Genomic DNA, 24472 nt, shown 5'->3' with positions numbered 1-24472 from the left:
AATATTTGGAAACTCGCACCGGCATACTATTTGACGTGTGCTTCAGCGTGCGATCAGATATCGCTTTATCTTATGTGGGTTAAGGAAAGATTCCTTTAGTACGAATATTTAATTTAATAATATTTTTTTAATTTCTATCGCTATGCCTTCCATAGATACCACTGATCTTCACTCCTACGGTCCTGACAGTAGCTTCATTCACTTCGTGACAATAAATGCTGGTTGGTTGTGGGTACTTTTAACTTGTCCCTTCGCTAGTACCCCCTGAACAATTTGTTGATATGTATTCATCATACAATTCACAAATAGAGGTAAAATGGTTTGAGTACTGTACTAAAAACCTTATTTGCAGTTCTTTATATGTTCGCTTCTTCTTTTGAAGTATAGAATTGAATGATTCGGTTAGACATATGTATTGATTGAAGACTGGTCACTATACATATCACTGGTTATATCCTAGACTAGAAATTCGTAGCTAGTTTTGTTCATAAATAACACTTAAAGTTTTCTTCTTAGAAATCATCTTCTAACAATATCGCCTTTGCCTTATCGTGAATGTGACCTACATCTTATACGAATGAACACTAAAACACTAAATCTCGTCTAAACCCCACAACATACGTTACATGAAGGCGATACTGGGTTATCCTTGGAACGAATCCAGAGAGAGGCGGCGAATTTTTACTATGATAGTGTTGCCAACTTGTAGAATTACCCCGGTCTTAAGATAAATTTACTGTTATATGTTTATAAAAGAAATGGTTTAGGGTTCATAAAATATTTTTTATGTTTTTAGATTGTACATGAAATACTAACCTAACTGTGGCACAATTATTGTATTTGCTGTATTTTTTGCGTTGAATAATCAAAGTTTGTAGGTAAAACTGTGCTAGTGTTCCCCGTATTACCTTGACATCGTTCGTTCAACGCGCACCTTCACTATGTAGAACCGTATTTCCGCACCAATTGGACTCACTTAGGGTCAAGAAAAGGGCTTACCAATGCCTAAAATTCTGGCAGACTTACTTGCGAGACCTCTGGCATTGAGTGTCTACGGATCACTGAGTGATCACTTAACATCTGATGAGTCTCCTGCCCATTTGCCCCCTGTTGTATAAATAAAAGCTTTTTTGAAAACTTTAAACAATAAAGCGCGAATCGTCATTTTAAAAACTTCATATATTTACTCTATATACGCGTTTTTATTTATGAATAAAAACGAACGAACCTCATGTGTTATTCTATGTATGTCTGTTTAATTAATTCAATAATTCGTTAAAATATATATACAGGACTTTAAATTGTGTAAAAGTATTCTATGCTACGCTACGCCAAGATTAGCATTTTCTTTACACAGTAATAGTCTAAGCCATGAACAATAGAATTGTGTACGTATCGTTAACAAGTAGTGTTATTTAAGACTATGCTTCACCAACATTTTTTTAAAAATATCTCATAAAATAAGAATTATGACGGCTTGTATGATTTAAGTTGGACATTTTACACAGTTATTGCTCGTATAAGTTATAGTTTTTTGTAATCGTATTATTTTTCAAGTTATACGTAAAGTGTAGAAATCAATATTAATAGATAAGCATTTTGAATTGTTACCGGAATCAAAAAAGACAAATCTATTTGAGGGTTTGTAGTACATTCGTTACTAAAAAATAGGATTTATTTACAAAATCTATAAGTTTAAATAAAATTATAAATACGGTATAAAAAGTAAACAGTGCAGCTACTACTACTACTACTACACCTTCGTAAGGTCTGGGTCTGCTAATATAGGTAAGGGAAGGGAAAGTGATTAGCCTTCAGCGTCGACTTTGGGTCTAAGGCATGCCGGTTTCTTAACGTTGTTTTCCTTCACCGTACAAAAAATCAGTTAGTCCATTAATGCACAGCCGGGGTTCGAACCGACATCACTGCGCTTGATGTATGGCAATAATAATGCATAGCACTTACTGTTATATTCATTTCTCATCCCTTATTTTATTCGTATAAAAATCGAGAAAGCCAGTCGTGTTGTATGGCAATAAATAAAATAGTCGCGTGAAATGCAAGACGCTTCGTTGAGACGAGAATCTGATAACTGGGAGTCAATATTTCGCGACGCGCCTTGGGCGTTTAGGGTTGTCACCTAAAATATGTAAGAATTCTTTGATTTTATTCGGAAATATCTTTTACATAAAATATTTCACATACAGGGCACCTGAAGGATACATATTGAGCAGACAAAAAATTCAGTGTTCATTCTTGACATTGTCGTAAAAGATACTGTGAGATATCATCCAGATATCAGAGTATCATTTATTCATGCTGATGTATGTGAACTTATGAAAGTCAATAAAAAATAATAATTTGTTTCGTTGTAAAACAATAATTTGTCGTGTTTCGTTTCGTGACTCTTTTAAATCCTGAAGGTTTTAGGTTTTTTTGTTGTTGCTGGTATTAAAACTAGATACTTGAGGCTAGTCCGACATCTAAAAGCTGAAGATGGTTAATATTGGCAACCCTATTCGAGATAAGTGGGTGTCGGCTTACAGTATCGTGTCGACAGCATTGTCAATGGATTAGAAACTAGTCAACACAGCCTTATAATGTGCCTTCCTTGGAAATCTTGTTGCAAATTCATCTAAGCGTAAAGCAGACAATGTTACAAGATTGCACACGGCTCGCGTAAACATCGCTTAAATCTTTGAACTTCGAAGAAATTTATTTGTCCAAAAGTTGATCCTAATCCCCATTACTAATTACTGTACAGTTATTAATAGCTAATTGCGCTAATCGATTTCCATCCACTATTTTGACCAGTCTGTATCGACATTGATTTTTATACTGACTAAAAGGAATTGGTTAACATTTTCGCTTGTCTTCTAGAAACTATCGATATGCATCGACCTTGTTTATAAACAAAGATAAATTTCCACTTAAAGCGAAATTTGAAGCACCATTTCGTGTATATTCAGGAATTCCTACAATATTGCGGTTGCGAATTGATAGACACGCTCGAAGACGATTGATACACCCATTGTAGTCCTCGTTCCTACAAATTGTTGGGGACGACAGACTAAGAGATATGGAATGAGGGAAACATTGAGTTTTATTTTTCTTATATCAGTAACGACTCAAGTATGTTAAATTTAGCTCAACTTCTGCGACCGAAAATTGTGAGGTTTTATAGATGAGAAACTTTTTTCTTTCTTCTGCGTGTGTTTGCTATAAGCCCTAAGGCTATGAGCGAATCTATGCTGTCATGTGGAGTGGCTTCATTGGAAGCATCTACTCATCTACTACTTAGAGCTACTGCCCACCTTCCTTCAGCTCTGGAATAGTGTGACGTTTGTGCCGGGTGCCGGATTTCCTCTCTAATTGTTAAACTAACGATTAAAATAATAAATAATTATTCCAGTTTTCTATTGTTAGGTATGTTATTCAGACTTAATTATAGAGTAAGCATTTACTTTATATAACTAATACTTAGTTTAACTGGTTAAAATATTTTAGAAGTATATTTAATATGGTACTAAAGTAGGTTATAATTTATACATGTTTATGAATTATATTTTTAGTTTTTGTTTAGCTCTCTGCCTATGGGGACAAGATGGCTATTGTGTATAGGGCGCTGTGAAACGATCAGCTATTAACTGAGATGGATCGACCTATTATATCCACGTCATATGTATGTGTGAGCTTTAAGTCGACTCCTACGAATCATATAATTATTTTCGTTAAACGAATAGTATAGGATCCTCTTAATCTTAAAAGCTATTTTCTCTAGACATATAACATACGTCAATAATTTTAAATTGAGTGCCTTAACAATCGTTGATAACTTTGCAATGTTGTTGTTAGTACATAATATTTGTAAAAAAATCATATTCCAAGTAGGTTCTATTGACCCTGTCCCACTAACCTATTAATATTCAATATGAACGCAGAATCAACGTGTTGCAAGTTATGAGAAATTGATACGGATGAATTTTGTTGCGAAACTGTAAGTCAGTTATAAGAGCGAAGTTGTCGTACCTGAAATGTACTAAAAAGAATTAAAAACTTTTGAATATGATTTGGTTCTCACATCTGGGGGAGCTCCCCCCGGTAGCAGCTCCTTCCAATTAACTTCGTTCAACGCGCGTTTCGTATTATCGAGGACCAGTCATTTTCTGAGCGGCTTCAATTATATTCAGAAGAGTTATTTGGATTCATATTAATTATTACTTGCAGTTTAGTTTTATCATCGGATGTCGATGTTGAATACAAAAAAAAATTAAATCAATACACACAAAAAAAATCTAATAATTTACTTAATTTACTTCGTTGTTTAATTGTATTAAAGTACAAGGATGAATGTATAAAATCTTTCAAGGCTGTATTATAAACCGCAGATTTAAACTAGTTGTTCGAACAGATAACAAAAGTAAAATTTCAAGAAATGTGCAATTGCCCTCGATAAATGTTTTAAGTTCTGTGCGTAGTTATCACTTATACGTAAAGTGAGAACAAACCGTGATCCATGTGGTATTAAATGATTTCAGTATAAATAGTATTATTATTATTTTCTTATGTAGCCAAGATCACATTTCAAGAATCGTCATGCTCGCTTAATTGTCATTGCTTGTGCCGGCGTCTATGCGGATTGTCTCTCTCCCTAAAATATGGTGGGGGGGCCGATAGCTGGCCATGCGTCATACTCGTTAACGGGTGCTACTTGTGCTGACTGATCGGACATGAATTCGTGTATGCGGTGATGTTAGTTATTTCGACTACGTATTTGCGTGGATTCCCACGAGAATGTTAGTGCGTGCTCCTATTTCTCTTGCTGATAGAGGTCACTTCTTTTGTTTTTAATTAATTTGTGATTATTAATTAACTAATAATTACTTAAGATGTCACGTGGAACATAGTGTAATGGTTGCAGATCCTTACAAACATTGTGTACCACAAAAAAAACTTGGCGATTAAAAAGAGTGTCGGAGAGTTTAGTGCCAGTTCTTCTCTTCCGTTCTTGATTTGAGAACTGGCAGTACATGTAAAATTAGAAGCATTTATTATGTATTGATTTTTTGACGTTCATATTTCTACATTGTGTTACCAATATGAATAAGCGTTTTTGATTTTATTTAATGTCGCTTAAATAGAGATCACTTTTCATATTCTCTCTTGCTATAAATGTGTTTACTTCATTACGACTACATGAAAGTTCAATCACAACTAGACCTTTCAGTTCGAAGTTAAGCATTAAGTTGTACAAATCTTATCTAAATAGAAATGTATTGATAATTATACAAGTTTCTACGTCAATTCTGCCGAGTTCGAATACAAATTGGACGTTTGGTAGCGAACCAAACGCTTTAGTTAACAGATCCCTGTAATTTTGTCAGTCATCCTTGCTGGCGAAACGAGTGGGTGGGTTTAACGAGTTCCCTGCAATCAATTTGTAGGATACGGTGAACGTTGATACGTATTTCTGATGTTCACGTGATTTATGAATTGAACATGTGCTATAATATTGAAAGCTTACAATTTGAAGTTAGAAAAAAAATATAATCAAGATATAAATATTTAAATTATCGCAAATTTCAATTTTAGTGTTAATATAACTATAATTGTATTATATTTCATAAATTGGTCATCGATATGACGATTTCAAGGTATCTTAAAATTAGGTTGACACATCTCACTCTTTGCACTAAACAACAACCTCCACACATAATTTATTCCCATATTTAGAAAGCAGAGTTTCATAATGGAGAAATGAACGCTATCGCACTGGTATGTATTGCTTGATTATGTACTGTCATTTTGATTTGCCTAAAGCATGTGAGCAGTTAATATAAATTTTCTATCAATCAAACTGACAGTAGGTATGATTTTTGATATAACATTGTTCCGCCAGCTTATCACTTCGCTTTTTAATACATAGATGTCACTACAGCTTGACTATTAACATTACAGTACACAAGAAAATTGAGGTTTACCACAACCCAAATGATTGCATCTAATTTAGTAGTTTATGATACAATTTACTCTGAAATGTCTGTGGTAAATTACTTTTTTCCTCGAGTACAGTTTATTATAAGCATTATTAATATTATATTAAGAAATATTCTTCCATGCACATATGAAACTAAAGACAAACACACTCTTAAAAAAGGTCTCGTTTGAGGACATTAATGGAGCGTATAACAGAAACAGAAGAGAAAGCAAGCAGACAGACATGCAGAGATACACAGACACAAAAATTGTCTCAGAAAACACAGATGACGACAAATGGATATACAATTTTACATTTGTTATATTTTATTTGTATTTTTGTAGCTTTCGTGGAATTGGCATGCACCGTTAACGCTATGCGAGGTGACAGATAGTATTGGGTATAACGAATGACAAAAGGAAATAAGAGTGTGTTCGTCTTTTATATGTGCAGGGGAGGCACGCGGTCCGCGCGGATGTCGCGACGATACGGACGCGGTCGGACAGCGGTAAGTCTTAAGTTTGTTGAAAATGTTAAAGATAGTGCTAGACTTACTCACTGTGAATAACTCCGAATGACGCGCTTCTATTCGGATAGATTTTAGTTTGTTGTTACATGATGAAGAGGTTTTCGTCCCGAGGAAAAATTCAATTTGAAGGTTAGATTTAATGACATCCCCAAGTTAGCTCATTTGCAAAGCAAAGTGTACAATCAAGAAACTTTGGACACATCTGCTTTTGACTGAATTTAAAGTATTTGTCATTATGCTGTCAAACCCATAGTATGTTCGTGATTTTTTGCTAAGCATGGCAGTGTTAGAACGACTTTATTATAAGTCATAACTCATGTCACTTATTTTGATTAAATTTCGTTAAATTGGAATAAGTTTTAAGTTTAAATTTGTTAAGTTTCCTACGCCCATAGCGGACCAACTGAAATAGCAAAGATAGAGAATTTATACAATACAAAGTAGCTTTTATTCAAATACATTTTCTTTTTTTCAGTGTCGGATGAAGGACAACCACAACAGCGCAGCGCACCTCTGTTGCAGTCACCACAATACACTGGCGGTAGACCACAGCCCTACAGTAAGTAACCTTAATTTAAAAAATACATGCATGCATTTATTTCAAATGAAACCAACTTTGTTTTTAGATTAATTATACACAATTTCCTTATAAGTATTTATAGTCTGTAAAAGGAAATTTTTATTATACTTAGGAATGCTTTTTTATATTAATGTCTTATATTTGTATATGTATGTATATATCTGTATGTTATTAAAAAATATATTTTCAATTTATCTAAAAAACCGATCGTAATCAGAGGTTCATTTTCCTAAAAGTTTTCTGCTTAAATCTTCTTAATATTCAGTTGCACAGTTAATACTCAGAAATAACATGCGCATAGTTTTGAATTATTACCAAAACAAAATTACTAACGTGGCATAGAGTAATCTCCAAAGCAAATACAGAGAATACAAGATGAAAACACGTTGAGATTTCATCTCGCATTCTGAATAGCGTGGCTTAAAATACCGCGGAGTGATGTAAAGGGCTTAAATGTGAATGGATGTTGGAATTTTAATTCGTGTACATGGGTAACTAACTATTAAAGTAAAATGAAGATCAAAAAGTTTCTAGTTTTAAGAAGTTGCAAATAAATTCTCACTTTTATATGCTGAATAATTCTGGTTGAAGCAAATGTACAAAGTATAGGTTCCAGTTGATAACGAGATGATAATTCAACCTTAGTTTTAAAATGAAACGTCATCCAACTAACCAACTGAAAAATACTCAGGTTTCTTTTCAGCTCTGTGTGAATAAATCAGTTAAGACACATATATCTATTTTGATAATATAATCTAGATAATGCTGTATGACCATCTCGCGTGTTATGTGTTGAATAAGGAATATTTGCCTTTCAGTTGGGTAAAACAACCATTAAAATGAGACAATGAACAATGATAAAATTTAAGTAGCAAAATAAATTATACTATTTTAGTTTTGCCCAAGTATATTTCTGTGATAAATCTTACTGTTGGTTTCTCGTAAAAAATGGTTTTTCTTACCTGTGCTTACTCATAGGTACCTAATTGTTGTTACTTGAGAATACATAACGAATAGAGGCAATGCGCTAAAGAAATTGCGGAGAGTGAAATTCTTTGAAAAATTAGAAAGATAAAAGTTAAGTGAATGTAAGTGTCCCTTCGGGGAGAATAATTTACCCGACATGAATATTTCATACAAAGGTACGTGTACATTTTACTGGCAAAATTTCGTCATGGTTAGATAATTGTACTATAGATTTCCATACACTATAGTAGTTAAAGAATCTTTTAAATCAAAAAAGCTATAGAAATCGAGTAGATATTTATGTAAGAAATAAATTCTCTTTTATTTGAGCTGCGTAGTATTTTGTATCTAAGTTTGAAGAATTTTAATAGCTTAATTCAACTTTAAAGAATTACTTTCCAAAGGCAATCACTATTCCGTTCCCAGAATAGTTAAGGAATTTAATTTCAGCGTAATAGAACACTTCAGAAAAACAACGCAGCTACCTCAAAACGAGTAGGAAAGTAGGTCGCTTCAGAAATACGATAATGCCACGCGACTGAATGCGTCCGTTCGGTGTGAAAGCTCGGTGTGAAATGATGCAAAAGCCGTATAACGCTTCGAGTGCTACCCACTTTAAATATTTCATTGAGCCAGGATTGGCGCTACAGTATATAGAACTCATAGTAGACGTAAAACTTTGTAACTTAGCAAAGCAATATTGAAAGTACATAACGTGTAGAGATAAGGAAACGTTTGTTCGAAAACTCTGAACTTGAATAATATGTATGAAATAATAGGAATTATTTTATGATTTAACTTTGAGAATATGTTACATTTTGCGTGTATTAAACCGATGTATAAGGTGTGTGACAGCTGCGCGACAATTCTTCAAATCTTCAACACACTGCAAATCTTCTTGAAGTTGCTCTGGCAACAAGTACGCTATATACTCTGTGGTAATGTTTCAATTGAAAATGTACTGCGTGAGACACCTAGTCTTCCATATAGCCTTTCCCGTGAGTCTCTCGAATTCAATTTTTTTCTTCGTTTTGTTCACGGTCAACGAGGACAATTGGCCTAATTGGCTTGTGCCGGACCGACTCGTTATAGAAGGTAGCAAAAAACGGAAATACCAATTTGATTTTTAATCCATACAGCTTTGTTTTTACCCTCGCTGTTGAAGATTCGTAATTTCGCTTCAGTTTCATGTCAAAATGTCGTGTTGTGGCTTTACCAGGATGGATTTTTAATTGTCTTCTATTAGTATTTTATAAACTGAAGCTTCGTTTGTTAAATACATGTTGATGGCGGTGTTGGTCCATTTGTGATGTGTACATTGTTACCACTTAAGTTAAACCCTTTCGGATTCTGCGTTAGTCGGTTCATTCTTTCGTTCCAAATTAGAGGTAAAAAATTAATTAGTTTCAATATTAATTTATTATTTAATAATTTATTGAATCCAGTTCAAAGATATTTAAACCCTAACACGTTTCGAATTCGCATAAAAATTGTATCATATAGTGTTTAAAGAGTTCAGGGCCTTACAGAACTTACCCACATAACAATATTACTTAAATAATAAGGCATTTTCTATTCGAAATGTTGTAAGCCCGCTTAAAAAGTATACAAATAAAATATTTTAATGCCAAAAACTGAATATTACTACAGTTGCGCATTTAATCAGATTTTTAAACCAACAAATGCGAGTGCCAAGCATAATTTGCTTTGTATTCAAATGATAAATACGGAAAACGTTTAAAAAAGCTTTGCCGAGCTTTTCAACTAAATAAACACGAAAATGAAAATTATCAAATGCGTCCGTAAGCTATTCTAGTGTTGGCGTTCGTTTAAAGTTTGCGTGTTTTTTAGATTTCGTGTAACGTTTTTTGAAACGATTTGGGATAACAAGCGCGATTCGGCTGTTTTTTTTAAATGAATTAAAACGAGTTCACGAAGTTAAGCTTTAAGCAAAACTAGCACAAAATGTTTTTATCTGGTTCTTTTCTTATAGTATCTTTACCAGGTGGCCGTAGAGTCATTTACAAACCATTGGTTACATAAGGGAATTAATGAACTAAGTATTAAAATGACGGCCATGTAAACCTGCAAAGTATTTATCATGTTTACTCCCAAATATGGATCCGGGAAATATAATCACTTTAATAAAATTAATTATAAAAGGAGGAACCCATTTGTGACAGCAAGTATGCGAAAACATTTTGATTAGGTGGAATAAAAAAATCCTAATTTAAATTCAAAGTGTGAGAATGTCTATCTAGATCTGTTTGCATACGAAAGCGTTCTGTGGTCTTAAGTGGATCACGTTGAAAACTAATTTTCATACGTTATACGATTCAGTTTTTATTGCTCGTGTGATTTAAGTGGTTTTTAGTTTTCTCATTTTCTGAAAGATAGTTAACAGTTTTCTTGAGGAAATGGTTAAAGTAAATTCAGTACTAATTATAGCATATATGTACCACCTTTTAGTGCCTGGTTTTAGGTCCTAGCCTCAAATTATTTTTTAGTAATACGTCATTTTTAGGTATGTCCGGGATGGTCATGTTTTATGATTGTGGGATGACAGATGGTGTATGAACTTTCGACCTTAGAGATGACAGTAAGCCCAACCGCCGGGCCATGAATGCCTCTTTGAACAGTATAAAATTCTTAAATGAACCCAATATACCCTTAATATATGTTGCTAGAATAGTACACCTACATAAAAACATAAATTTGTCTTAAAGAAATTTTGATTATAAAATGTGTCATTGTTCTTAGTGTTTCATTAACAGTATAATTCCTGAAAAAATTCTAACAAAATAATTTACACATAAAAAATACTTAATATTTCAACTACGGATTACTCAGAGATTTAACACAACATATTATCAATAGCTGCGGGCCAAGTGGAAGCTTTTAAACAATTATCCAGACCAAGGGTTTCTTCATTCAAATTCAAACATCGCTCTATATGTTTATATTCCAATGCAATGGACTTGACAACATTTACAAGTTTTTCAGGTTATTTTACTGACATTGTTGGTTTATATTTCAGACTTGGGGAAAAATGTGTTAATTCTTTTCGCGGCTGTTATACTAGAGTAATCAATTACTTTAGAACATTGTGTTACGTCAACTTTTAAGCTGATAATTAGTTCGTTAAAATAAATTACGATATAAATTAACAATAGGTTGGAGAAAAGATTCTTCGCATTTTTTAAGAAAATTCACAACATTTTTTGAATATAGTTTATTTACATCTAACTAAAGGATGTAGGATACCATTTTGTTCGATAACTTTTTGCCATCTTGTAGGTAGAAACATGATCCCAAAGTTCCACGACATTTGGTTTTCGCAGTCCTCTCGTAATGTTAACCTGACACTGCCTAAAGAATTCTGAAGAGATCTAACAGGTGGAAATCGGAAGGTGCAAGGTCAAGACTATACGGTGGATGCATTAGCACCTCCCAGCCAAACTCTCTTATTTTTTTGTGAGTGGCTAAAGGTGTGTCAGGTCTAGCGTTATCATGATGGAAAACCACACCCCTTCTGTTGATTAATTCCGGCCGCTTTCTCTCAACTTCTTGCTTTTATCTCATCAGTTGTTCGCAGTAGAGTCCAGAATCGATGGTCATGTCTGGTGGTAACAGCTCACAATGAATAATGCCCTTCCAATCCTACCATACACACAGCATAACCTTGTTGCAAGTTATCCCGGGTTTCGCCACAGTTTGTGAATCCTGAGCGGCATTTGACCACGACCTTTTTCGCACGTTCTTGTCGTACGTGATCCACTTTTTATCACAAGTTATCAGCTTCTTCAAAAATGGTTAGGTTTCATTACGTCGTAATAAATAATAACATATGAGTACACGGTTCATTAGGTTTCTTTTAGTGAGGTCGTGTATCGAACCCAAATATCGTTTTTTTTTTGTGGACCCATTTTTTTTTAAATGCGCCAAAACAAATAAATTAATTGAAATATCGTTTGAGTTTAATATTGTACAACACTCACTGATATCTAGATTGAACTTGTGATTAACGAGTTAGATCTGGATATCGATAATTGCTCTCACGCTTTGAATATTCTATATATGAATGAATGTGAAATTTTTTCACATTAAATCATCTATTTTAACTATATTTTGTACCAATGTATCAGTGTGCCGAGCGTTGGTAAGCTTTTTTAAATGAAATAAAATAAACGGCGAAAATTGATAACCCTACGGGGAATGCACCTTGTGTACACTGAATTTGTGGCTAAACGTATTATTCGATCGGTAGTGTAATGTACTTCCGTATATACGGAAATTATTATTTTTTATTACATTTATATTTTAATACTTTTATTTATTTATTTATTTACTCTTCGTTACACTAAAAAATAAAAATTAACATAATTAAATCAAAAGGAGGGCAACTGGCGGCCTATCGCTTACGAGCGATCTCTTCCAGGCAACCACTGTGAGTAAAGAAAACAGAAATGTATTCAGTAAGATAGGCAAGTAGTGCAAAAATACATGCACAGTAACTTTTTCCACATAACAACACGTACTACATGTACAGTAAACTATCTTCGATATACTAATAGCGAAAAAGATTATAATTGACGAGTGACATACAAAATACTTGAAATTTTATTGAAGTGACAAAATATGAAAGTATAAGTTCACTAAGGGAACAGACACATATGAATCTTTGTGAAATCTAAATCAAGAGAATCAAGTAAACAGTTTTGATGATACCGCATGACAGATGCAAGTACCGTCAACCATGCGCCTGCGACGCGAGCCTGCAGTGAAGACTCTTGCAGTCAGCACAGTCAGCACAGTGATGCACAGAACGGTTTGTATACAGCCTCCAGAGATAAGCCTTTTCCGTAGCGTGATAAATGATGCCTTTAATGTGAATAATTAACACTATCGTAGTGACTACTACGTTACAACCGCTATCGCTAATCTATAAAGAGCTGTATATCACGCTAAGGCTACAAGGACCTTGTCTGAAGGTAGGATTGTTTGTGTCTAACCTAAAACTAGGATTGCCACGAAATCATCATGTTGTTTAAAACAGAGAAACATTTCGAAACTCTCTTGGCAACCCTATAACATGTGTATTAAGTAAAAACTGTGTAAGTAGATCTCTAGATTAAAATCGTGGCATGTATGTATAGAGTTTAATACAGAAAATCAATAGATAAATGAACAAAAATAAACCAGTACTAGGTCCTTCCACTTGACCGTATTCAACGGAGAGTGATTTGAATCGTCGACGATCAGCCACTTTCCGTGCGGCTTGATCCCTTGGCGTTGCATAGAGATGTGGAGTCTATCTGTATCTTCTACCGAATTTACCATTAAGTGTTCAGAGGAGTCGCTCGGTCTAATACCTGCAGCTGAGTTTCATTGTCGGACGTCAAGGCAAAATACAAAATACCATCCGTATCACCTCGACGTCCGTCGTTCCACAACTGAGCGTTTTCTAAGGCAGTTTTTGTCGCGCACCACCACTGTGTGGAACCTGCTGTCCGCTGAAGTATTTCCGAACCAATTCGACTTAGGGTCCTTCAAGAAAAGTGCGTACCAATTTTTGAAACGCACTTGCAAAGTGGGAGCCTCCGGCCCCTTTGCCTCCTAGTACATAAAAAAAACCTCACTCACTCGATTGTATACTTACAGTGTGACTGTACTCTTTTTTTTTAACTGGCTCGTTATAAGGATACCTTACTGAGCGATATATATTAGTTTTAATTGTTTTTCTGTATTAATTGTACAAGTTGTTGTAATATGGTAAATTGCTAAAACTGTCAACGCACTCAAGTATATCATAGTGTGTCATTTGCTAACTTATTAAAAACATGTATTCCTTACAATTAAACTCATCATTAATATCTGGGTAATCATATTTTTCTCTTACGTCTTTAAAAGTCTATTTGAATAGGTTTCGAATTATTATACTGAGCTGATAGAATCCGATAATAATTGGCTTTATATTTCCGTAAAATTTACTAAGAAACATTATGATTACCTCAAATGTGATATGTCATAATATTGTATTTCTTTCATATACTTTTAATACGAATTTCACAATATCTAAGCAAGACAACATTTTTATACCAAACAGTCAATTCAATACTAAATTCTAATGTCAGACTTTCAACACATATTGGACATTGTGAAACATTTGTTGAACACGTGTTCTATATCAAAATGCCATTCGTATTAGCTACGACTCGTATTTTCTACAAAATGGCTGTAAAATGGTATTTTTATAGAAAAATGAACATGTAATAACGATTGATATTTTTATATATGACGTTGGTGTTAAACAGTCTCATATCATTTTTTTAATATGCTTTTGAGTTACAATAAAATTAATGAGTATCAAAAAACATGTCACCGCATAGCATCTAGAACCCATCTACATGAGCCGATCTTGGGATTGAACGGTCCTACAATTGTTGACATACAAAACATTTTGTATTACATACACAATAAATATATACATAACACAAAAGACTTTCATTTACAAGCCCTTCTTTCCTGCATGCTTAGCGGTAAATCTTAAAAAGAGTTAATGCTAGTTATAAGTATATATGTTGTTATTAGTATTATACAGCTATAACTTTCGGCGACTATTTTATTTTTTATATATTGTATACTATTTTGACAGATAAATATGCTTAATGTTTATCTACATTGAGCGATATATTCTAATCATCAGTATGTCAAAATCAACGACGAGTTTATGACCTTCATAACTATTTCGTACCTTATAGCATCAGAGTAACGACAGTATTCGGAGTCGGTAATTAAAACACAGAAATTACTTAAATAATTTACTGAATAATGTCTTTAAATAATAGGGGTAAAATTAATATCAATGTAGAACTTGAACATATATATATATTTGAAAATTAATCTCATTTAAAACTAGTCTAACGTGAAATATTTTTGGTACAATTGAAACACTGCGTTATTCATTCGGATCACATGATGTTCACTGCAAGTAATCAAACTAAATTATTAGGCAATAATTGATGAGTGAAGTTTATTTTTTTATAGTATACAAGTTTTTATAAAATAGTGTGACTACTGAGCTCAGTAATTAGTATTTTATTAAACTCATCAATAACGAAAAGTAAAAAGCTATGAATCAAGTAAAAACTACTTTCTGGAATTTTTGAACGTTAATCAAGTTTTTTGTAAGCTCCAATTTTTACTTCGCTACGAAAATTCACGAGTGGTTTCAATTGTTTTAGTATTCCGTTGCCTATATTTCAGTACAAATAAAAATTATGCATTGTAGATGGATTTGTTTACGTTTATCTTCTAGTTACCTAATAGTCTCAATAATCTAAAGCTTATTGACTAATTTTGATAAGCGGTGATTACTTGTTCGTACTTATCGTCAACAACAACACTATATGTCTCACAACGCTTTCTAATATAATCTAATCTGTTTTCTAAATTATAACCTTAAAAGTTAATAGTGTTTTATAAGAATTTTTAAAGTTATACTTTTGGCGCGTTAGGGAATAATTATTATGAGGGTAAATTTTTACGATACGCGAGCACACCGTGACAAAAACCCGACACCTACACACCGTCACAAAAAACCGACTCCCTGAAATTAGCATTGTAAACATAAAAAAAAATATGTCCATTTCTTTAAGTATGCAGAAATATTTTTTTTTATATTTAAATAAACTTTTCTTAAGTAGATAATGCGTTATAATAAAAGATTCAATGTATTAAATACTTTTTATCTATTGTGAGTCTGGGTTTTTTTACAAACGAAGACGTTTGTACCAAAACCAAAAGGCAAAAGATATTTTTTTTTAAAGATTTTTATCTTGTTAAGCTGAAGAAGTATAACTTCTAACGCGTGTACATAACTAAGTACTCACACGTTTTTTCAATTAAACTTGTCAATGCATATTTAAGAATTTATTTTAAGGTTACTTAATCATGCTTTATTATAGAAGGTTAATAGTACGGTCGTAACCATGGTAACCAATATCTTTGTATGAAAATAACGTAAACATGGAACTGTCTTTTATCCACGGTTTATAATAACTCTAATCGAATTTAGATGTTTTAGAATACCTAACATGTTTCAATTAATACGAATTACATTGAAAACATCTTATTTTGTCTGTTATCTTTCTCATTATATCAATTATCTACAGACATGGACTTTGGCAGTGGCGGTCCACCGCCGGGTATGATGAAAGATAGACATGGACCACCGCCTCCTCATCATCCGGTAAGAGTTCGTTTGTATGTAAAATAAGAATTAAATTACCAATTTTTTTTATTTGTGTACTGTAAAGAATGCATTTGTTTTTACGTTTAATACCAATACAGACAAAAGTTTTGGTAATGCAGTGTGTTGTAGCTGTCATTTGTGAGATTAAATTGTTTGATTTCAGCGTGACGGTCGCGGTCCCTATGGCCCCGAAGGCTATGGCGGAGAAGGTTTCGTTCCACCGCCACCAATGCATCATCCTCCCATGCCACCACAAAACCAGGTATTACAAAATTCTCTCGTGAGTTTCTCTTGATGTTCCGTTTTGATTAATACAAAAAGTGCCCTACCAATATTCGCCGCTTACAAAGCATTTTCTACGTATCTAGAACAAAAGCTTTAGAAATTTCTGAACAACTTAGAAACGTTCTAAAAATAGGCAAACATATGCTAAAGTCGGCACGTTCTATAGTTTGTTAAAAATATTACGGCAGCAGACACAGGAAAATAACTTCAATTTTGAGTGAGTGAGTAATGAGGGGCTTAAAGTGTCCCGTTTTTACGTTATAACTAGATATTGAAACCTTTTGCAGGGTGGTCCACCACAACAAGGCGGCGTGATGATGGTATATGGACTGGATCCGACTACAGCCAACGCAGACAGATTGTTTAATCTTTGCTGCCTCTATGGAAACGTTGTTAGGGTTAGTTTAAAAAAATCCAATTTATTTTATAATCCATTACTAAACCACAAATTGAGTCAAATACATAACAAAACATACACACAAAATATATATTCTTACTTTGTATATTAATTGTCTTATAAACTATAATATAGATTTTTTTACATTTTTTGCCGCCGCCTGGAAAAATAGAGTATGGGAGCCGAACAATTCGAAAGCCTCATCTCAACGTAGCCTTCTAGGATTGTCTTTTGCTAAAATGGGTTTAAGACATTGAAAGAAAACACTTTTTTACCGGATTGAACTTATAATTATTTTACAAAATTTTAAATTTTTCCGACGCTTCGCGTGCTTTACAGCGTGCGTGGTCACGGTGACTGAGGGCAAAATGTGTTGAATGTCAAAAAGTATCACAGTTATCTGTATTTATTTCCCCGAGTTGATACCGTCTAAAGGATGACGGGTTTTTGAAGAAATTACTCACAATCCGCTGCAATCCGGTAAAAAAAGTTTTCTTTCAATGTAGCCTTCTTCAACCCCGTGGAACAACAGACCGCGGTCCCGGGCATATTTAGCCCAACTAAACTTCACATGCCTTAACCTAACTAGCCGTTTTAATCTTCAGATAAAGTTCTTGAAGACAAAGGAGGGTACGGCAATGGTTCAAATGGGTGATCCAGTCTCAGTGGAACGATGTGTGCAGAACCTTAATAATGTTACAGTTGGAGATTACACGCTCACACTCGCGTAAGTCATTTTAGATTAGTCAATTTAGATTTTTATCTGTGTTAAAACTTAATTAAATTGATTCGATTGAGAAAATTATTATACCCGCGTGACTTTCAATCGAATTTTTACGTATTATAAAATTTTCCTCTTCAAATTGCAGGATTGGATTGGATATCGCTTGTCGTATCAACATATGTTACATGTTTACATGAGAAACTTAATATGAGAAACGTTCTGATATGTTTCTTTAATGTCCTTTTGAATTAGTTAAACGCGTTAATATTACGAATTTTAGACGGTAATTGATTGATATTGCACACCCTAATACTTAATAGACTTCTTGAAATAATTTGTAAACGGCTTCAGGATAAGCAAACTCGCGAGTATTGCGTGTTTGATTTTTTGAAATGATAAGCTACTATAATATTTGCAGGTTCTCAAAGCAGGCATATTTATCCGAGGTGATGAACCCCTATCCACTGCACGACAAATCTCCATCATTCAAGGATTACGTGAGCAACAAAAACAATCGATTCCTCACACCGGCTTCCATACACAAGAATAGGATACAGCCGCCCTCTAAGGTAAGAGATAAATTCATGATCGTATCACATCTCAAACAGCGTTTGAATGTTTTTCCCGTATTGACAAATAATACTGATCAAATACTCAATGCCTATACGTATATGACTAAGACCACATGGTGTTACTATACTATTTAATGGTTTGTCCATACTATGTCATCAAAGGAAAATGGGCTTTTAACTTGAAAATTAAATTATAAAAATGTTATGAATTAAAATTAGCATTGGGGACATTCTTCTAGGTGATAGTAATTTTTATTAATTACTAGCTGCGCTCTGTAACTTCACCTGCGTTCATTTTACTTAGTGGTATGACGGGAAGATACATTTAGTTAATTTTAAGAATTATCGAAGTAGCGTTTTACATAAATACTCAATGAATGAATTCCAGGTGGTGCATTTCTTCAACACTCCCCCAGATGTGTCGGAAGAACAGCTGCTAGCAGTATTCACAGACTACGGAGTCACTGCTCCACACACTATCTCAAAGTTCCCGCTTAAGAGCGAAAGGTAACTTATCATCAAAAAACTGATTATATTTCTTCCGGCAAAAGTGATATTTATTTTTTTAGATATTGTATGAATAGACAGAGAAAACAGAATAAACATTGATCTCTTCTAATTAATAATTTGTGAAGAGAATGTAAGCCTAGAATTATCTAAATTTGTCTTTGTAAAATAGAACTACAATTGTAGACGTCTCTGTAGTCCGACATGATTTATTTTAAATAAGTTCGAATGACAGGTTGAAACAACTTGTAACATGTCTATGATATTGAATGGTGTTGCCATTCCAATAAAAGAAATAACGTCGTTGTATTCCCTTATTATTTACATTTTCTCCAACATATATACTTTATATTAATAAATTTATATTTTGAATAAAAATTAATTTTCACGCAGTCAATCTTCTCTCTAAAATTACGTCTGGAATTAGATTTTGAAAAAAGTCGTTTTTTAAATGTATACGGCTTAAACTAATTCTAATATCAATATTTTTTCCTTATCGCTTAATTGTAAGCCTCTTTATGTAACTATTTAAGGTTTGTACATAATGTAAATATTTTTAATCGTTTCCAGGTCATCATCAGGACTGATGGAGTTTCAGAACATATCGCAGTCAGTGATGGCCATCATGGCTTGTAACCACGCTACCATCAACCACCCAGGTATCGTCATCGACCTTCGATTATAGTTCTGTATTTCAAAAATTCTTGTCAATTGAAATAATCAAAAAGAAGTGAACAGAAGAAAACATGTGTAGCAATGTGAGACATTGATTCAAGTTCAATTTACTTCCCATTTGTATCTACTCTGTGAACAACGCGTTCTTGCCAAAACGCTCAGATTAGTCTTTACATTAACAACGAATTTTTCTTTAGTTTTAATAATTTTTAAATCGAAACTTTTTCTTTTCACGTTATAACGTGTATATGTTTTTCTTTATGTACAATCTGTCAGTGTAACGAACGTTGGCAATCTTTTGTAAATAAAATCTAAATATATATATAATTACCATACTTACCATGGGGAGTGTTCAGAAGAGTTGTTCGGTCTAATACCCGCAGCTGAGATTCATTATCGGACGTCAAGGCAAAATACTAAATACCATCCGTATCACTTCGACGTCTGTCGTTCCACAACTGAGCGTTTCTAAGGCAGTTCTTGCCACGCACCAACACTATGTGGAACCAGATGCCCACTGAAGTATTTCCGAACCAATTCGACTTAGGGTCCTTCAAGAAAAAAGTGTACCAATTCTTGAAAGGCCGGCAACGCACTTGCGAGCCTTCTGGCAATGTGAGTGTCCAGGGGCGGCGGTATCGCTTAACATCAGGTGAGCCTCTTGCCCGTTTGCCTCCTATTATAAAAAAAAAAATCCTGTTCGTTTGTATCGCTAAAACTCGACAATGGCTGGACCGATTTGGCTTATAAGAATCTTAAAATATTTGTGGACGTTCAGGGCAGGTTTCAATGCTGAATGGAAAGATAAATAATAAGTGAAAAAATACTAAAAACGGCATTTTAATTTTCCAATAGCTTGGAAATATTTGATGTCTTTTGAGACGATACTTTTTACTTGTTTGGCATCTATAAATGCGTTCGGAAGTATGAGTTCCGAACTCTTTGGTATTACACAAACAAATTTTGTAGTACACAAATAAATATAGGTGCTAACGAAGTTCATCGTTATCACTCGTATTTTTTATTAATTTATTTTAAAGTAAACTATTTATTTAAAAAACTATCTTGGATTTGACGTAACTCATAAGTCATAAAACGTTACTAATACAACCGCAAACAATTTCAGGTGCGAAATTCCCGTTCGTTATGAAACTGTGTTTCTCGTCGTCGCGACAGATCGGCCAGGGCAAAGGCCAGAACCAGAACAAGAACCACAACGTAAAACAGGACGAGAGCCAGAGACAAGGCCAGAATAATGGAATCGAACACGATTACTAGTAAGGCCCATTTCATTAGTATAGACTCGGGGCGATTAAAAGACATATTTGAACGGACCAAAGCCGAGTGAACGCCAAAGATTGATGTTACCGTGTACTTTGTATGGGATTTTTATTGCAAATCTGTGTTGCCATTTCGTGTGAGTTATCAGCCCGTATATGGCGACATCTTTAAACTGGTTCATTCTGGTACTGCTGCATTTTGCTAAATAGATAGGTTGTCAGATATAGTGATTCTTTTGGAGAGGACTTTGAGGTTTTTGGTGCAAACGTCAAGATTCAAATAAACGAAATTGCTATTAAAAATCTCATCAAGTATAGCTATTTTAATATCGTTGTATAAATGTTCGTAAATTGTAAAATTATTAGATGAATTTGTGCACAATTTTAAATTATAATAAGATTCTATCGTTGTTATTTTTTTTTTTTTGAAGGTATCGCTAAAATTAGAGGATGGCCTATATGTAAAAATCCAAATCGATATTCTAAATACGCATTTTTTCCTACTGTTATTCGTTGGTGTTGCCATGTTTAATTTAAATAGACCTGTGGTGTGCAGTTTTGAAATTTTACTCTTGTCGAAAATTTTACGGACTTTTTAACCGAATGTTAAACATATTTTATATTTAACAGTTTGTTGTAGGGACCATAGATGGTTTCGACATTTATACATTTGCTTGGTAATGTCAAAATACCCATGATGTATGCATAATACGAGCAAGCAAATATATAAACGATTTAACCTATTTTCTATAACATTATATTTATTTTAATAACGAATATATAATGTTATATATTCTTATATGAAATGTATACAGACTTCTAAATTTAAATATGTTTCCTATTTTAAATGTATGTATTGACACTAGAGCATTTGACAGTTGTTTTAAAATATTGCTTGTTATACTTTTTTATATTTTCTAAGCCAAATAAATTAGCCAAAGTTATAAGATAAAGTTATCGAAATGAAATTTATTAAAAAATATATTGTAAATATTATAGCTGTTCGTAAATGTTTATTTTGCAGGTAGATGTAAATGTACAATCAAGTACTCGAGTGTCATGTAAAAATAGATTAACGCGGTGTAAATGTAATTGTAAGTACATATGTATTTTATTTGAAAATAATAAATTGCCCAAATTCTACTTTTATAGCTATGTCACCTTGTTCTCCCATATATGTTTATATGCTTGGTATATATCCGATAATTATAAATGTGTTTTTTTTTTAATTTACCTTAAAGGGGCATAGACAAGAGAATGACATATCTTTGTGATTATATCCATAACTTTAAATGGATCGCGTCAATTGGTATCTATAGCTACGCTAAACCTAAGTAAATAATATTTAAGTGTACAGTCGCGCACAAAGTATGACGTATTTTACGAAAGCATCGCTTTTAGGCTTTTAATAGATTTGTACTTACGCTACTTTTTGTAGTCTAATATAAAATGTTATAGAAATGATGTTTTGTGCGCGACGGTACGTGCTTTCCTCGTCTGTCAGGTGTCAATTTGTAGATGGCATTGTGGGAATGTCACGTGAGTGCGAAGATAGCTTTGTGGGCATCTACATATCAAGAAGACAAATAAGTTTTAGATTTAATATAAATTTTAAATTCATAGGGAATTCTACGATGTCTATTATCCAGAGTTTAGTGTTTTGTTTCGTTATTTTATGTTTTACAGCTTCTCCTACATTTTTCTGTCTACATATATGTCGGAAAACGTGTCATACTTCGTTATGCTTGCAGTCTAAAATAACTCAGTTCCTGTACAGTCCTTAAAAGGCTTAAATGATTTTGTTGTTCTTCTATTATAATTTATAACTACAATGAATCGTATTTTTCAAAGCATTCTACATCAACCATGAATACCTGGAGGCAAATCCAACAGTAATTTTGTTAAAGATGTGAATAATATTATGATAATGTTTTCCGACATTGATCTCTAGTAAATAATACATGCATACTGACGTAACCGTATTTGCTTCTAGTTAAATGGCGACGTGGCGGCACACAAACACACATATCAAGGCGGACGGCTACACATACACACACAGCCACATCACTACGAGTGCGGGGGTCAGGGGGAAAGGGGGTTGCCAGTGTTCAATATTATAATACACTTTAACTTTTACGGTATAAAACCTCGTTTTACTATCTGGGATCTTAAATATTTTACAGTGGCAACATTATTATTCCTTAACTTGTGATTTAGTTCACTGATATAAAGACATTAACATTTAGTTAATTATAGACACAATAACAAAACCTTTTTCATGTTAACACATATTCTACATTTCCATGTTTTTTTTTCTTTCTTTTTTACCGGGATGGTTTCATGCATTCGCATTTTATTTTGTATAAGTAGCGGTTTAGATGTTGTAAGCATTATTCCCTTATATTTGAAGTATATTAGATTTTAGTTTTGTCTGCGATCCGCCATTTTGGATACTAAAAATGGCGCTGAGTTTTCCTTTGTAGTGACCGTATTAGATATAGGTCATTTTTATTTTATTCTTAGATATTTTGTTACATTATTTCTCCGTGTTAATATATGTCTGTGCGTATTTTTATGATTCTGGTTGTTCATGATTGACAGTTGTGAATTGTACAAGAAGTATAATATATCGTTTATAAGGTAGAGGCATTTGACTTTTATTTCAAGCTTGGAGTGAGCCTGTTTTCGTTTGCACGACACCCGTTTAGTGAAATTTTATGAACCAAGTCTAAATGTAAGTTTTAGCACTTTTAGGCTAGTAGTAAGTGTCATTGCGATGTCAATTATATATAATTAGAAACGAAAAAGATTTTCTATGAAGTTGGCCTAGCGTTCGGCCAGTGGGGCGACATGAACTTCTTTCATTGAATGGTCCATTTATTTTAACCGCTGGTCAAGAATATCATACCGTCTTTCTTTCTATGTATAAGATTAGGAACATATGGTGTGAGATGTGGTAGCGCGCTATATAACTGTTTATGGTATATATATTTTCAATACTAACATTATGTCGAGATCGTCACTTGAGAAACTACATAAATTCATAGCGTAAACAGTGGTATAGTCAACCCAATAGTCCAATTAGCATTGTTATCAACTAAATAGATGCATATCCTTTTCTCTAGAAATATTTTCGAAATGAAATAAATGTCTTAGTATTAGTAATTGATGTCGTGAATAGCAATTTTGTGTTATGTAATTATTCAAACTTCGTCTTTGTTCAATTTCATTTCATTTGTTATACGTTTGAGTTATAGACAAGATAGAGGAGACTTTAATCAAGCTTATTAAACTTTCCGTTTTTAACCTTGTCTATTGTTCTAATAAATTCTAACCATAACAATAAGAGCAACGCCTATTGATAAAAACTAGTCTTGTATGAAACTAAGTACTCTGTCTTTTTGATCACAGCGAGATCCTAATTTTAAAGAATGACATACAGATATACAAATGTGTTTGTAAATTATTAGGTTGAGTTTTTACAAATAAGCCTGTACTGTGTTAAAATAGTGTAACACACACTCGGTTTAATCAAAAGTAAAGCCAAATCCAGTTGTTTACATAATTCCATTATTGTTACACGCACGAACCGTGTCCGACTCAACAACAGCACTCTAGCAAACAAAATAATGTAACATTATTTCTAATTTTGTTCCCTTATTTTTTAGCTTATCTTTTGGTCTTAGGTCGTAGTTACATGTTTAACATTAAATACATGTCAACACA

General features: G+C 33.4%; 1 protein-coding gene across 4 annotated transcripts in view; it reads left to right on the top strand.

Annotated features, from left to right (window-relative positions):
• Positions 1-23389, top strand: part of LOC123717055 (heterogeneous nuclear ribonucleoprotein L-like) — a 203892-nt gene extending 180503 nt beyond the window's left edge. The window contains exons 4-15 of one of the 4 annotated variants that reach the window (XM_045672826.1): positions 6431-6485; positions 6982-7065; positions 12791-12880; positions 16227-16303; positions 16470-16568; positions 16879-16989; positions 17594-17715; positions 18131-18281; positions 18673-18791; positions 19362-19450; positions 20593-20743; positions 22740-23389. In XM_045672826.1, the coding sequence (XP_045528782.1) occupies positions 6431-6485; positions 6982-7065; positions 12791-12880; positions 16227-16303; positions 16470-16568; positions 16879-16989; positions 17594-17715; positions 18131-18281; positions 18673-18791; positions 19362-19450; positions 20593-20743; positions 22740-22743 (1152 nt within the window). In that variant the 3' untranslated portion in view covers positions 22744-23389. Of the gene's footprint in view, positions 1-6430; positions 6486-6981; positions 7066-12790; positions 12881-16226; positions 16304-16469; positions 16569-16878; positions 16990-17593; positions 17716-18130; positions 18282-18672; positions 18792-19361; positions 19451-20592; positions 20744-21177 lie in introns of all 4 variants that reach the window. The other 3 variants (XM_045672823.1, XM_045672824.1, XM_045672825.1) reach the window with 3 other exon arrangements.
• Positions 23390-24472: the final 1083 nt, after the last annotated feature.

Source organism: Pieris brassicae, chromosome 12 (genome assembly GCF_905147105.1).
Source record: "Pieris brassicae chromosome 12, ilPieBrab1.1, whole genome shotgun sequence".
NCBI lineage: Eukaryota > Metazoa > Arthropoda > Insecta > Lepidoptera > Pieridae > Pieris > Pieris brassicae.
The sequence above is the reverse complement of the archived record's forward strand: the minus strand, read 5'-3'. Positions and strand labels throughout refer to the sequence as shown.